Raw genomic sequence first — 15,098 nt, 5'->3', positions numbered from 1 at the left:
TTTGCTGTTTTTCTAGCAATATTTCTAATGAAACTATAGACTTCTTTATATAGCTGAATGCAGAAAAAAATATCTTCCAGAATTGATAAGAAAATATATAGTGTGCCATTTGAACAAAAACAGTTGAATATACAAATTTTAACATATGTTACTATGGAGACGATCTAACAATGTCATTTGATAGAGTTTGAGCGGCTATTTAAAAATATATAGGGTTTGTTATAGAGCTATCTGATAAAACAAAAGAGATACGAGGCCGCGAATATCAAACTGAATCACCCAGTATACCTTGCCACATATTCGAAAATTGAAAATGCCGTGTCAAGGTGGGCCCCTTCTCCGTCAATCCCAACCACTGATGGGACCGGTATGAACGGTTTGTAGGACCCCCCTCCTGTCCCAACTGAACCCCGTCGACAGGGACCACATCTTCCGAGCTCCTCTATCTTCTGTTCTTTGTTTTCCCACTCATGTAACCCCGGGGGTAGACATGTCGCGGCTGCGGACGTAGGCGCTTATGACCCGATTGATCGGACTGATAATTTTTGGTAGGTACAGACTTTTAGGAGCGGCTCAGCTGAAGAAGCGTAAAAGCCCAATCGTACGAGGCAAGGACTTCTGCTAAAGGATATTTTAGACAATTTAGCCTTCTTACTAACTTATATTTTATATTAAAATTCATTGTTTTATTTGCATTAAAATTGTTATTTACAGGCATACTGTTATTTCCATTTGGCCTCCTTATATCGATCTACATGGTTTGCACTGCTTTGACTATATTTATGTACTTATTTTTATAATAATTACCAATACCAATAATTTAAGTTCGACAATTTTTTCATTATCAATCATTATCAGTCGTTTACTAGTTGGAAGCTTGGGAGAACTAAATAAATTATTAATTAGAAGTCACGATCGATGGTAACGTTTTAGATATTTCATGTGCCTACTTGAAATTGTCTTTTATTTACTTTATTTTGCACGCGAGACATATTAGGTAACCATAATCATCTCATTACAAATGTTTCATTTTTCTTCTTAGCTTACACGAAATTCATTATCATTCAATTTATTGAAATGATTGACGCAATTTCTATAATTTCGGAGTCTTCTATTTGACATTACAATTTACTAAGTAGTTCAATAAAATCGTAACCAGAGACGGCAATTTCGCAATATATACTATTTTACTAAAATAGAAGTTCTTTTTCTTATTTATTGGATATTTCGCCACTTGTGAAAAAATCAAAGACATAACCTTTGATACAAAAGAAGCAAAGGGTTATTTTTAAAAAAAAAAATTTGCCTACACAAAACTCACTCTAAAAAAAGCAGACAAATATAAAAATCAGACCACTATACAGTGTGCCTCCGGATAGGGTACCCTACTCTTGTAAACTTTTTTATTGTTAATTTTAAAATGTGAAAATGTCCCTAAGCAAAGTGCCTTTAATTTTGTTTTTGTTAAAAACTGTATTTAAGAAACTTCTTTGAGAACTCAAATAGTAACATGCTTCAGTCAGGCATTAATTAATGCGGTCAATATTGCCTTCAATAATATGGAGTTACTAAATTACTTAAATATATGTTTTAATTTCCTGCAATGTGATGCCCAACTTCCAAAGAGCTTAATTACACTACATATTTGCTGTTGTCATATTTTCAAACTAATGGCCACTGATATCGATTCTCATTATAAAGACTATAGCGTTTCGAAACAAATGAAGGAAATTGTAGCGACCGTGTTTTGCCTCAATCACTAGAATGGTATATGGCAGTGGTTTAAATTATTTTCTGTAGTGCTACAGAGTAAGAAAAATTCGGTGACTCTTAAAAGAGCTCTGAATGATTTACTTCGATTATGTTGTGAAAAAAATGATGTAGAGGAAAAAGTGGCATTCTTCTTACCAGTGGAATTTGAAAAAGAGAAAAGACATGTACCATTATTTAAAGCTGGTACTTTTTATACCTTTTTTAAGTCCATCGTAGTTGACGTATCAGTGCATGAAACGGAGGGACGTGAGACAAATGAGTTTCACAATATCGACTTCTTACAATGATTTTTAAAAGAAGATATATGTTAGCGTATTTACCTCTTTGGAGCGGACTTTTACGGATGGTAAAATGAGCAACGCACCTGTAGAAAGGTGGAAAAATTCAGTCGCTGAATGACCATGTTTTATTTCTACACAAGGAAGAAAAGCTTTCTATTCCTAACAAAAATTGTACCAGGAAGTTGATCGGAAACGAAGAAGGCCTCCTATCAAAGGAAATGTGGAATAAAAGAAAAAGGAACAATAATCCCACTAATTTCGAAAGATCTGCTCTTAAAAAAAAATATTACATTCGAAAAATAAATAATTAACACAATTAAACGTAGAGGAACGATATTTTCAACATTTTCAACCCAAATACCTGTCCATATTGCAAAAAAGCAGAGCTTGATAGAACCGCCAATTGGATCCAGTGTGACACATGTGATGGTTGGGTTCACCAAATTTGCGTCGACGGATAGAAAATTTAAATTTATCCGGAGAATTTTGCTGCAAGTTAAGTGAAGAACACGAAAAGATGGACCAGCATCGCAAAAGATGATGCGGAATGTCAACCTCCAGTTAATGTGGATAAAACATATATAGAATACTTTAAATTTACCAACATAAAGCGGAAGACTTCCATAATTCTAAATATAATGGCAAACGGTCTCATCAGTGATCCAAATTATTATAAAACAATAGCTGGAAAATCATATGTCATTAGTTTCTATAAAAATTACCCTTGCAATATTAAGGAAATCAAATCTTATGACTTTGAGATAATTGATGGAAAAGAATGGGTGAACAATTTTATTGCGGATATAGCTTTCAGCGCGTTGAATGAGTCCAGAAATCACAAATATTTTATATAGATAATATTTTTAGTGGTAGAAAAAATAGCCTTCAACTAATATTTGCTCGAACATACTTAAAATTCCAGATAATACTACGTTAGCGGACCCGTCATATGGAAGAACGGGGAAAATTGACATATTATTTGGAGTTACGGTATTTTGGGACCTTTTAGTTGAAGGACTAATAAAATTGGGCATTAACAAGCCTATTTTACAAAACGCTGAGTTGGGATGGATAATATAGGGCCCGGTGTCGGCAGTGGAAATTAAAAAATACAACGGTACAAAGGGTTCAGTCCTGTAATCTGGCATCCGGATTATCAATACAGGATCAGTTAGAGAAATTTTGGGTAATAGAAGAGTATCCCAGGAAAAGATTACTGTCTCAGGAGGAAAAGGAGTGCGAATTGATGTTTAGGGGATACTACACAAAGAGACGAAAATGGTAGGTTCATAGTGCAATTACCAATTCGGTCAGGGATTCAGGGATTGGGAGATTCGTATGAAATTGCGTTGAAGAGATTTCGTCAGCTTGAAAAAAAATTTGTTCGGAATAATAAATTTATGCTAGATTATCATAAGTTTATTAGGGAATACATTTCAATGGGACATTTGTCCAAAGTCGAGGCTCAAACAAGTGACGGTAAAAGGGAAGAAATAAATACGCAAGGTGCTGCTATATGTTATCTGCCACATTATGGTGTGATAAATGAAACACTGGTAACTACCAAGCTGCGGGTAGTGTTTGACGCTAGCGCCGCAACGAGCAACGGTATTTCCTTAAATAACAGGTTAATGGTAGGTCCTAAACTGCAAGAAGATATTTTTAATATTCTAATAAGATTTCGGAAACATCAGGTGGTAATAGCGGCTGATATTGAGAAAATGTATCGCCAAGTTTTGGTACGGGAAAATCAAAGAGATTTGCAAAGAATCTTATGGCGCTTTGTATCGGATCAACCAATTGAACATTATCGTATGAATACAGTAACTTACGGTACAGCTAGCGCGACATATTTAGCGGTTAGATGTCTGCAACAATTAGGGTTAGAAAACACGGTAAGGTTTCCGGAGGCAAGTTAAGATTATTAGTAGTGACTTTTACATGGATGATTTGTTATAAGGTTGCTGTTCAATTGTAGGGGCTAAAATATTAAAGCAAGAAATTAGTCAAATTTTAGAGTCAGGTGGAATTGTCTTGAGAAAATGGATGTCTAGTCACAAGGAAGTTCTGGATGATGCGGAAGAACGAGGTATATAGTACTATATTTCTAATGACGATGGAATTTCAAAGGTTTTAGGTTTGTTATGGGATTCTCGAAAAGATTCTTTACACTTTCAGGTTAGCCTTAAAATGATTCAATTTCAAACAAGATGACGAAAAGGTCCATACTTTCCATGATCTCGCAGATATTTGATCCATTAGGGTTAGTAGGTCCAGTGATAGTCAAGGTCAAATTGATGTTGCAGGGGTTATGGAAGTTAGATTTAGGCTGGGATGACGAAGTACCATCGGACATTTTGCATTCTTGGAATAATTTTCAGGTTCAAATACAAAAATTGGATTTGCTGGACATTCCCAGACAGGTGCTATGTGCTGCACCTATCGACGTACAGATACATTGTTTCTGTGACGCTTCACAGGTATGCTATGGTGCTGCCATTTACATTCGATCAACAGATAAGGAGGGAAACCATCATGTCAATCTTTTATGTGCAAAGTCTCGTGTTGCTCCTTTGAAGGTCATATCACTTCCAAGACTCGAGCTTTGTGGTGCTCTTCTATTGGCAAGGTTAGCGCAAGTAGTCATTGAGGCATTAAATATAAATTATAGCAGCATTACGTATTGGTGCGACTCATCCGTAGTTCTGTGTTGGTTTTTCAGGGGAACCCGTACAATGGCCTACTTTTGTAGGAAATAGGGTAGCAGAAATACAGAGGTTAACAAAGGAGTCGCTGTGGAAGCATGTTAGATCGGAGAGTAATGCAGCTGATATTATATCGCGTGGCTTGGATTGGGAGCAATTACATAGCTGTCGGCTTTGGTGGCAAGGACCTGATTGGCTCATTAAAAGCGAAGGTTCTTGGCTTCAATCAAATATTAACAGGGTAGAAACTGTTCCGGAGCGAAAAACGGTAGTGCAGTCATTTGTAAATAAAATTACAGTTGACTTATTTGAAAGATATTCTAGTTTTTGCAGGTTACAGAGGGTAGTAGTGTATATTTTACGTTGGCTAAAGATTAATAAGGGCAACAGAAATCTAGAATTGACATTGGATGATTTGCAAAACTCTAGTAACTTATTAGTTAAATTAGCTCAGTTAGAGGTTTTCGTATCGGAAATTAAAACTTTGCAGAAATCGAAGCCTATAGCTAAAACAAGCAAAATCTTGTCGTTAAATCCTTTTTTAGACAATCAGGGTATTCTTCGCGTGGGTGGTAGACTAGGTAAGTCAGATTTGGAGTATGATCAAATGCATCCGATTATATTGCCAAGTAAACATAAATTGACAAAACTCATTGTAATGCATTATCACTATAACTTATAGTCTATAAGTTTTTACATACTGGACCGCAAGCCTTACTCGCACATATTCGATTAAAATACTGGCCTATAGGAGGTCGTAGAACCATACGAGGTTTTCTGAGAAATTGCATAGTATGTTTTCGAGTACGTCCTCGGGATTTAACACACCTTATGGGGTATTTACCGCGACATCGCGTTACACCAAGTAGACCTTTTACAAATGTAGGAGTAGACTATGCGGGTCCATTTGAGTTAAAAATTAGTAAGATTAAGAGGCATACTAGTGTTAAAGGTTATCTCTGTTTATTCGTATGTTTTTCTACACATGCGGTGCATTTAGAATTGGTGGGAGATTTGACTACAGAATCCTTTTTAAGTTGTTTTAAAAGATTCGTGGCTAGACGAGGTGTCTGCAAAAATGTTTACTCAGACAATGCAACGAATTTTGTAGGCGCAGATAAAGAGCTTAAATATGTATATCAATTCTTACGCGACACGGACAATCAACGTGCTTTTTCGGAATATTTTTCGCAGGCCTCCATTACATGGCATTTCATTCCACCAAGGTCACCGCACTTTGGCGGTTTGTGGGAATCTGCAGTGAAATCTGCAAAGTATCACATAAAGAGAGTTATTGGTAATCGTCGATTGACGTTTGAAGAGTTTAATACTGTCGTGGCCCAGGTTGAATCATATTTAAATTCGCGTCCTCTTACTCCCGTAACTGAGGATCCTGACGATTTGAACATTATTACTCCCGGTCATTTTCTAATTGGTACGTCTTTATGCGCTTTACCCCAAGAAGACCTAAAATCCTATAATCCAAACAAAATAAAACGGTTTCATCTAATGACTCAAATGGTGCAAGATTTTTGGACAAAATGGTCTAAGGAGTACTTAAGTCAACTGCAGCAGCGCAGCAAGTGGCGCACTTCAAAAGAGCCGATCAAAGTTGGTGCTATGGTAGTGATCAAAGACGAAAATTTACCACCACTTAAGTGGCAGTTAGCTAGAGTGATAGAGTTACATTCTGGAAGTGACAATACGTGCCGCGTTGTATCAGTGAAAACTGCTAAAGGTGTGTTCAAAAGAGCCGTGACTCAGTTATGTGAACTGCCTTTTGATGACTCTAATGATTAAAAATTGAGTTCATATTTTGCTGATATGTTTAGTACATTCTTTGTATCTCTATATTTTTACTGGATTGTTGTTCATGGGTTTATGTATACAAGTGTGTTGAAATGCTTTCAAGGCTGGCGGTATGTAGACGTTGAGCCACAGAGCATGTGCGGTGTCCTTCCGCGGGAGTAAATGTAGCCTACCAATTTAGATTCGTCATGAAAGCAGCATGAATGTTTGGAATGATACTTTGTAAAATTCGGTAGCTTAGTGGCGTTACGACTTCACAAAGATGGCCGCCGCGCGAAAATCGTAGTTTACCATTCTAAAGTCTAGTTTCATTTGTAAGGAGTAAAAGTATCATACAAATTTTGATTTAGCATAAAGCCTGGATCAATGTTTGGGATGATACTCTGTAAAAGTCGGTAGCATAGTTGTTACGACGTCACTAATATGGCCGTGGTGCGAAAATCGTAGCATACCATTCTCAGGTCAGGTTTTACTTGTAAGGAGTATCATACAAATGTCAATCCAACATAAAGCCAGGATCAATGTTTAAAATGATACTTTGTAAAATTCAGTAGCTTAGTGACGTTATGACGTCACAAACCTGGTCGCCGACCAAATTCCGTTTAGGTGTATTGGCAAAAATTATAATAATTTAGTAATATAATAATGATATAATATAATAATCAATTTGTACAATACTAATACCAGTCTTGTTATTCCAATTTGCCTATATTTAATTTTTCTCTTTTTTTTTCATATATGGATTCCGAAGCAGACTTTTCACCATTGCCTAAAAAAGTAAAAATAACAGGTACAACCGATGAATGTATCATTCACTGCACCAGCGACAATAGCAGTTTGGTGACTCTATCATCTACCGAGTCATGGAAAACTCTCTTGAACGCAGCGACAATAAGGAAACACAAAAGATTGCTGGAAATTGCAAAATCAGTTAGAAGAATTTTCTGCATTAAAATACTACCGTCAATGTCCAAGCATCTTCGCCATGAAATCTAAACTCGCTAGTATTACGGCTAAGCAGCACGCAACATTACCGGATAAACCATCAGTATCTTCCAAAGTGCGGTTGTGTAAGGACTCATTATACCATTCATCTGCATTTTTTGTGAGAAGTAACAGAAGTACAAGCCAGGAAGTAGAACACGTGAGGAACTAGTGCAATGTGTAGTATTGAGATCCAGTGGCACGATCAAAGCCTCTGCTATATCAAAAAATGACAGCAGAATTCTTGGGTTAGGTGAGACTATGTATTTCGTCTCAGCAGAAGCGAAGTACCACTTTTCATGCTACCGGAAGTGGTACAGTGACGGTGGTACTTTAATGTAGGAAATTCTTCTCTGGTAACTGACTTTGCAATTTCCAGCAATCTTTTGTGTTTCTTTATTGTCGCTGCGTTCAAGAGAGTTTTCCATGATTTGGTAGATGATAGAGTCACCAAACTGCTGTTGTCGCTGGTACAGTGAATTATACATTCATCGGTTGTACCTGTTATTTTTACTTTTTTAGGCAATGGTGAAAAGTCTGCTTCGGAATCCATATATGAAAAAAAAAAAGAGAAAAATTAAATATAGGCAAATTGGAATAACAAGACTGGTATTAGTATTGTACAAATTGATTATTATATTATATCATTATTATATTACTAAATTATTATAATAAGTAATATTGTATTATTATAATTTTTGCCAATACACCTAAACGGAATTTGGCCGGCAACCATGTTTATGACGTCATAACGTCACTAAGCTACTGAATTTTACAAAGTATCATCCCAAACATTGATCCTGGCTTTATGTTGGATTGACATTTGTATGATACTTTTACTCCTTACAAGTAAAACCTGACCTTAGAATGGTATATCACGATTTTTGCCTGACGGCCATATTTGTGACGTCGTAACGGAACTATGCTACCGATTTTTACACAGTATCATCCCAAACATTGATCCAGGCTTTATGCTAAAGCTAAATCAAAATTTTTATGATACTTTTACTCCTTACTCCAATGAAACCAGACTTTAGAATGGTAAACTACGACTTTCGCCCGGCGGCCATCTTTGTGAGGTCGTAACTCCACTAAGCTACCAAATTTTACAAAGTATCATCACAAACATTCATGCTGCCTTCATGACGTATCTGAATTAGTACCTAGGTTATATTTACTCCCCAGAAAGGAAACCAAACCGTCCATTTTTGACTACTTGGCTCAACGTCTAATGGTCAAGACATAGCAGCTTTATTTTTCGTGTTTTTTGTGAGTAGGTTGTTTACTGTCATATTGACAGCAATACATATTTTCGAGTCCGATCACAATAAAAAAGGACCTACGAACTGCGGCTCCTGCAAGCCTGTCAGATTACTTCACAAGTTGTTTATATCTGATTTAATACAAAATACAGTCCACTAATAAAAAAGGGTCTTTCATTACCAATACAAATATAGTGAACATCGGTTTTATCAAAATTGTAAACGTAATCAGCCATACGTGTCAGGAACCATAACATAATTTTGTAATTTTCTGATCACTACCTAATTATTTCTAACATTGATTTCTTTTATTTATCAACTGACCTATCCTAAATTATTTGCAGTTGTTCTCTCAATATCCAAAGGAAAATTACCAGTAATAAACGGAGGACCATTAAGAGAAAATTATAAATTTACTCAGCTACACTTCCACTGGGGAGTCAATGACACAGAAGGATCTGAGAGCCTGATTAACAACCATAGGTAAACATATAAGAAACATAATGAGTCTTTAACGTATGTACATAACTCGTATGTACATTTGAGGAGTGGAATCATCTGAAAAGTTTCACAATAATGTACAAATGAATTCCTCATTTTATGATTTTCTATTCTTTATTTAAATTAGGAGTATTTACAAGCTTTTTCGTTTATTTTAATTGAATTATTGTATTAATAATAAATAATGTAAATGTAAAATATATTGTGTCCGTTACAATTTACCTCTACCCAAAAATTGAAACCACGTGCAAAGACGATTGACGGCTCAAAACCTTCCGTAAGTCATTTATATTTTAATGTGTACTGGAATATTTTGGAAATCCAATGTTATGACGTGTATGGTGCCAATTGGGAGCAAAGGGGAGTGAAAAATCACTTTTAATTTTCATAATATCAATATATTCGGCAAGATCGAATGTCATAATTGTTCTAAAATTTATCAATCGCGCTCCACAATTATTAACTAATATTGAACCTAGAACCCCTGTACCTCAAACCTGAGTACATAAAATTAAAAAAATTATGATCACGTTTAGATAAGTACTGAGTCCATTGAAAATATTTGGTTATCATTTTTGGTAACTATAGAGAGATTATAAACCATGAAACCTGAATACCACGATCGCACAAACTTAAAACCTAAACTACATGTTTTTGAAAATCTCGAGCAAGTGTAGAACAAAACAATCTGATTCGGTTCGATTGAAAACAGTTAATGTTATTTTCTAGTAGTTGAGATTCATCGAGTAATATTGAACTTAGAAAATCTAAACCTAAAACCTAGCCGCAGGGCATGTCAAAAAATTTGAGGAAACGATCAAAAAAGCACATCGGGATTCATTACCGCTCTTGATGATTATTACAAGCAGTTAAGTTAAACCTGAATACCTAGATTATGTAATACTTAAGTTGAAGAAATTGGAGAATGTTAGTGATTTGATGACTTTAGGAAGAAAAATTTACAGTTTAGGTTTCACTTTTCAGGCTCTTGAAATCGCGGTATTCAGGTTTTCAAAAATGACAACGAAGGTATCCAATTTAACCTATACTTTATTTGTTATTATAAACTGGACATAGGTTGTAGGTTCAGGGTTTCTATGCTCAATATTAGTTAAAAATAGGCCCATTCAGTAGAATTTTTTTGCATATTCCAGAAGTTTACCCTTTTATTGGTTAGTATGGCAAAAATCAATTTTTTGTTTCAACGAGAAATGTGTGAAATAAATTAATGAAAACAGGGCGCGGAAAAACGTTGAGCAACCATTGCCTGACGTTATAATACGGGTACGGGCGACTGGCAGAGCACTCCGCTCGCGCTCGCTCTCATCCCATTCTGTGTTAATACATACGGTGTCGTTAATTATTGTTTTTATGTCTAAATGGGTCGAAACCGAGGATTGTACAAATATTGTATAGTTCCAGGCTGCAAAAGTACCTCAGGATCGACTCCGAATAAAATATTTATTTCATTACCGAAAAATGAAAAGTTTGTGTGATGTTATCCACGGTTTCCCCAGCCACGGTATGCAACTCAAAACCACCTTCGTTTTTCTTTGGATGCACGTCTAGGGGGTTGTAAAATATTATTATTTGAACATTTAGAGCACAATTCTCAACTTTATGCCGGAAATAAATTCTGCCCCATCTAAATGTTCGTGTTCACAAAAAATTCGAAATACGACGGCGACAGGGACCTATAAGCAGTTAAGAACCACTCTAGTTTTTCTTTGGTTTTCCATCTAGAGGGTTTTAAATATTATTATTTGAACATTTAGAGCAGAATTATAAAATTTATGCTGGAAAAAATTTCTGCCCCATCTAAACGTACCCGTTCACAAAAATTTCGAAATACGTCGGCGAGAGGGACCTATAAGCAACTCAGAACCACCCTCGTTTTTCTTTGGTTGCCCGTCTAAGAGGTTATAAATATTATTATTTAAACATTTAGAGCAGAATTTTCAAATTTATGTCGAAAAAATAAATTCTACCCCATCTAAACGTTCCCGTCCACAAAAATTTCGAAATACGTTGCGAGAGGCACCTATAAGTAATTTATTTAAATAATAATATAGACGGGCAATCAAAGAAAAACGAGGGTGGTTCTGAGTTGCTCGCACATACACGTCGTCGCATACATCCACAAGTACCGAGTCTAGTACGTTGGGTACATTTGTACACAAAATGGAAGGCAAAATTACGTCATTGAGAAAAATCCGAAAATGTATTTAGATATTCCAAGACATTCTATGTTTATAATAAATATGTTGTGTGAAAAATGCATTTCAACAAGACTTGATGTATATCTCTTATACACTTTCTATTTATACACTTAAAAATATAGATATATAATATAGGTAAAAGTATAGCAAATATCTACACATCAGTTTAGACGAGGCAGCCGAAAACAGACTGTCGTCTCTTTCTTAGAAGCCGTATAAAATGAGATTTATCTCTCCGACTGCTGGCGAGTGGCCGGTATCGTGACGTCATTACCTGTTCTCTCGCAGTGTTGACCTTTTTAAGGGTCTTACAAATTCAGAATTAAATATATCACTTATTATTAATCCTATTGACCTAATTTTTTTAAGATATATTTAGGTGGTTAAATACTATCACAAAATGAAAGAAAAAGTTTAAAATTATATATCACTGAATGGGCCTATTGTGGAATTCCACTGTATTTTTAACTATTTCTAAAAGACTGGGCACCCTATCTTTAATAATATTACGAAAATTTTCGTAATATCATTATTTGTGATTTTTCACTTCACTCCAATATGACGCCATAGACAGCGCCATATTTTGAACAGACAAATGTTTTTGAAAGTTGTTTCAAGAGGGGAGGGGAAATAAATGTGACGTTCATATATGTTTATACAGGGTGGGGCACCAGTAACACCTCGGGTCCTAGGCACTAAACGGCAAATGTTATAGAAATCTGTTTAGGTGGGTATGTGTAGATTGATTCTGACTACATATTAAAAATATTTTGAAATATGCTGGGTGTCCAGGAAAAGTGTATCTACCATATCAACGTTACGGATTACCCTGTATTTTACTGCATTTTTGAAAGCACCGTAAAAAATAAATGAACTTTATTAAAGGTTCTGCATACCTAGAACTTGTTAGTGAAAATGCAGGCTTAGCATAGAATTTTAATATTATCATTAAAAAAATAATTTTAAGGAAGCAGCTTTGGAAAGTGTATTTTAGATCCTTGACGTCACTTAATATTATACAGGGTGTTCAAAAAACTGCTTAATATTTTTCTCAACTTTAAACAGCAATAACTTGGTTGTTTTAATTGGAACACACAGTACATTTTTACTTTATGAGTTAGGAAATTTAAAACTCCTTAAAAGTATGTTTCTAACGGCATTGGAGATATTTGTGCCGTTTCGTTTTTTATCGAATTTTTTGGTAAGATGTATCCGTGTCGTGTCTTCATCGAGGTCTTTATTGAATTGATTTGGGTTCTTCTTGATGACGCCTCTTTAAATATAAGGAGAATAATGAGGATGCAATTAAATGGCGCACCTTCAAATTTTTCATATTCAGTGAGAACTATTTACATAGAAAATTTACCAATAAATGGATAAGTAAGAATGGTGCATGTCAATGGTCCCCTAGGTATCCAGACTTCAACGTAATGGACTTCTCTGTTTCGGGCTATATAAAAAATCTTGTACACAGTGTTCAACTTACTACTTGCGATGATATGAAGGAAAGGATTAAAGATACACTTGCCACAATCACCCTAGACTCTAAAAATATTTTATTGTAACGTGTGATGGTAATATGTAGTTTAAATAACTAGGTGGATTTCACATGGTCTAACGACACTTAGAGTGTACGATAATTCAATAAACATAGAAATCTAAATACAAAATTTAGATAAATTTGGAATGAATACACTGAAGATGAATTTTTCGAGACAAAACGTCTGAATCTGGTTCAGATGATCTGGTTTGGAATCTGAAAAAAATGTAATAAAATTTTCAGGGTCGTATTTAAAAAAAATGAATTTGATGATGGTCCTGGAGAGACGAAACGTTACATATAAAAATAGACTATGCCATTTGATAGAGGGAAAAAAGCAATGAGAAAGTGTTCTTGTTATTTCAAAATCACCTCAAACAAGGCTGAAATGAAACAAAAAAAGATTTCCAAAATTTCAATCATGTTAGCCTTTTATTTTTTAGAGGCATAATGTTGGTTCCCTGATTATGCAACTTTGCCCCCTACTTCGTATCTCTTACCGTTGTAACGTACTTTACTCGGTTGCCAAATTCTTGTAACACACTTTATATACTTTACTTGGTTTTAATTTTGCGGTGGTGACGGTTCGGTTCAGACGTTACTTGTGGCTGCCCCCGGTATACTACCAACTCTAAACGGAATCTTAATTCACAATTGCGAATTCTAATTTACTAGATTTATTGACGTCACTGACGTCCCTATTTGGACGTCTAATTTTATGACGACCCTTGACCACTAGTTTATCGGCAGCGGTGGTTGGCAACCGGCGGTGGTGAGTGACGTCACAGGAACGTACTCCGGATTGAATCTTTTTGTTCGATTTTTGTCTCGGGCGCCAGTTTCCCAATCTCTTACGTGGGGGAAACTCCACGTGAAACCTACCCTCGGTTTAGAGTAAGTACTCGGGATAGCTACAGTGAAGAAAGTTTNTGTTATCTTTAGAGTACAGAAATACAATTTGTGTCAATCATTTATAAAAAATGGTGCTTAGAGTATTGACTCTTTACTAAAATTTTCTGAAATTACTTTCTATTTTGTTAAAATATACACAGAACTGTATTAAATAACTACTAACGAAATCGTTCAAATTTTTATGAAAATATACAGGCTATACAGGGTGATTCACAACTTATCCAAAAAAATTTGAGAATAGATGCGGCATGAGAAATGGAGTCAATATTGTAAAAAAAAAGTTTGTAAAATCCTTATACGAGTAGTTTCTGAGAAAACAAATATTGAAGTTATAACACATTAAACCACTACATAGCTGGATAACTGTAGTCTCTAGCGTCATTCGCAATACGCGTGAGAGCCATGTGACTCTTATACTGGAATCCGTCGTTGCGGTAGTTTTTACCTGTTATCTGTGGTATTTACATCAGTTTTTTAGTAGTTAGTGTCAAAAATGGCGTGCGTGAATAGCAACTCAGAGTTGATGGATATCGTTTTAATTTATGGAGAAGCAAGACAACATTTGTATTATGGTGAAGTATTTGTGTTATGGTGAAGCAAGACATCATTTGAGTTAGTTCGTAGAAAGTGAGTAAGACGGACCCAAATGTGTTTACACGTGAGTGGATAAAATTTTGAACAATTGCTGTTGCAGCATCGGGTATGTCAAATGATTTTATTATTTAAAAACACAAATTAATTTCATTAATAATTAATAAAGGCAAAAGCATTTGAATTTGCCGATATAAAATAGGTGCGATAAAATTCTATTTACATATTTCTTTCCTTGCGAAAGTTTTTGTCCGTTTTTATCACGCCGCCATACCGGTTGCATTGTGCGAGGTCAGGTTTTCCAGTGGACCAGTTTCCAGTGCCGTGCAGAAGTGTATTTTTAAATCAATTTAGAACCGACCTTTTCGATTTTTTCTTTACAAAATTGTATTTGTAAGGGTCCCCTGTACATCCAGATTTTTTTTTTTGGATAAAGTCTGAATCACCCTGTATATAAAGAGCCATGTATCTCGCTTAATACACGATGCACGTCAAAAACCTTTATATGTTTTTTATCGCAC

General features: G+C 35.3%; 1 protein-coding gene across 1 annotated transcript in view; it reads left to right on the top strand.

Moving 5' to 3' along the window:
* Positions 1–9,437, top strand: part of LOC108908091 (carbonic anhydrase 1-like) — a 31,235-nt gene extending 21,798 nt beyond the window's left edge. Inside the window, exon 4 of the mRNA XM_018712013.1 lies at positions 9,159–9,437. Coding sequence (XP_018567529.1) covers positions 9,159–9,301 — 143 coding nt within the window. The 3' untranslated portion in view covers positions 9,302–9,437. The remainder of the gene's footprint in view (positions 1–9,158) is intronic.
* The last annotated feature ends 5,661 nt before the right edge of the window (positions 9,438–15,098 follow it).

The sequence above is a fragment of the Anoplophora glabripennis genome, unplaced genomic scaffold (genome assembly GCF_000390285.2).
Source record: "Anoplophora glabripennis isolate ALB-LARVAE unplaced genomic scaffold, Agla_2.0 scaffold439, whole genome shotgun sequence".
Classification (NCBI taxonomy): Eukaryota; Metazoa; Arthropoda; class Insecta; order Coleoptera; family Cerambycidae; genus Anoplophora; species Anoplophora glabripennis.
The sequence above is the reverse complement of the archived record's forward strand: the minus strand, read 5'-3'. Positions and strand labels throughout refer to the sequence as shown.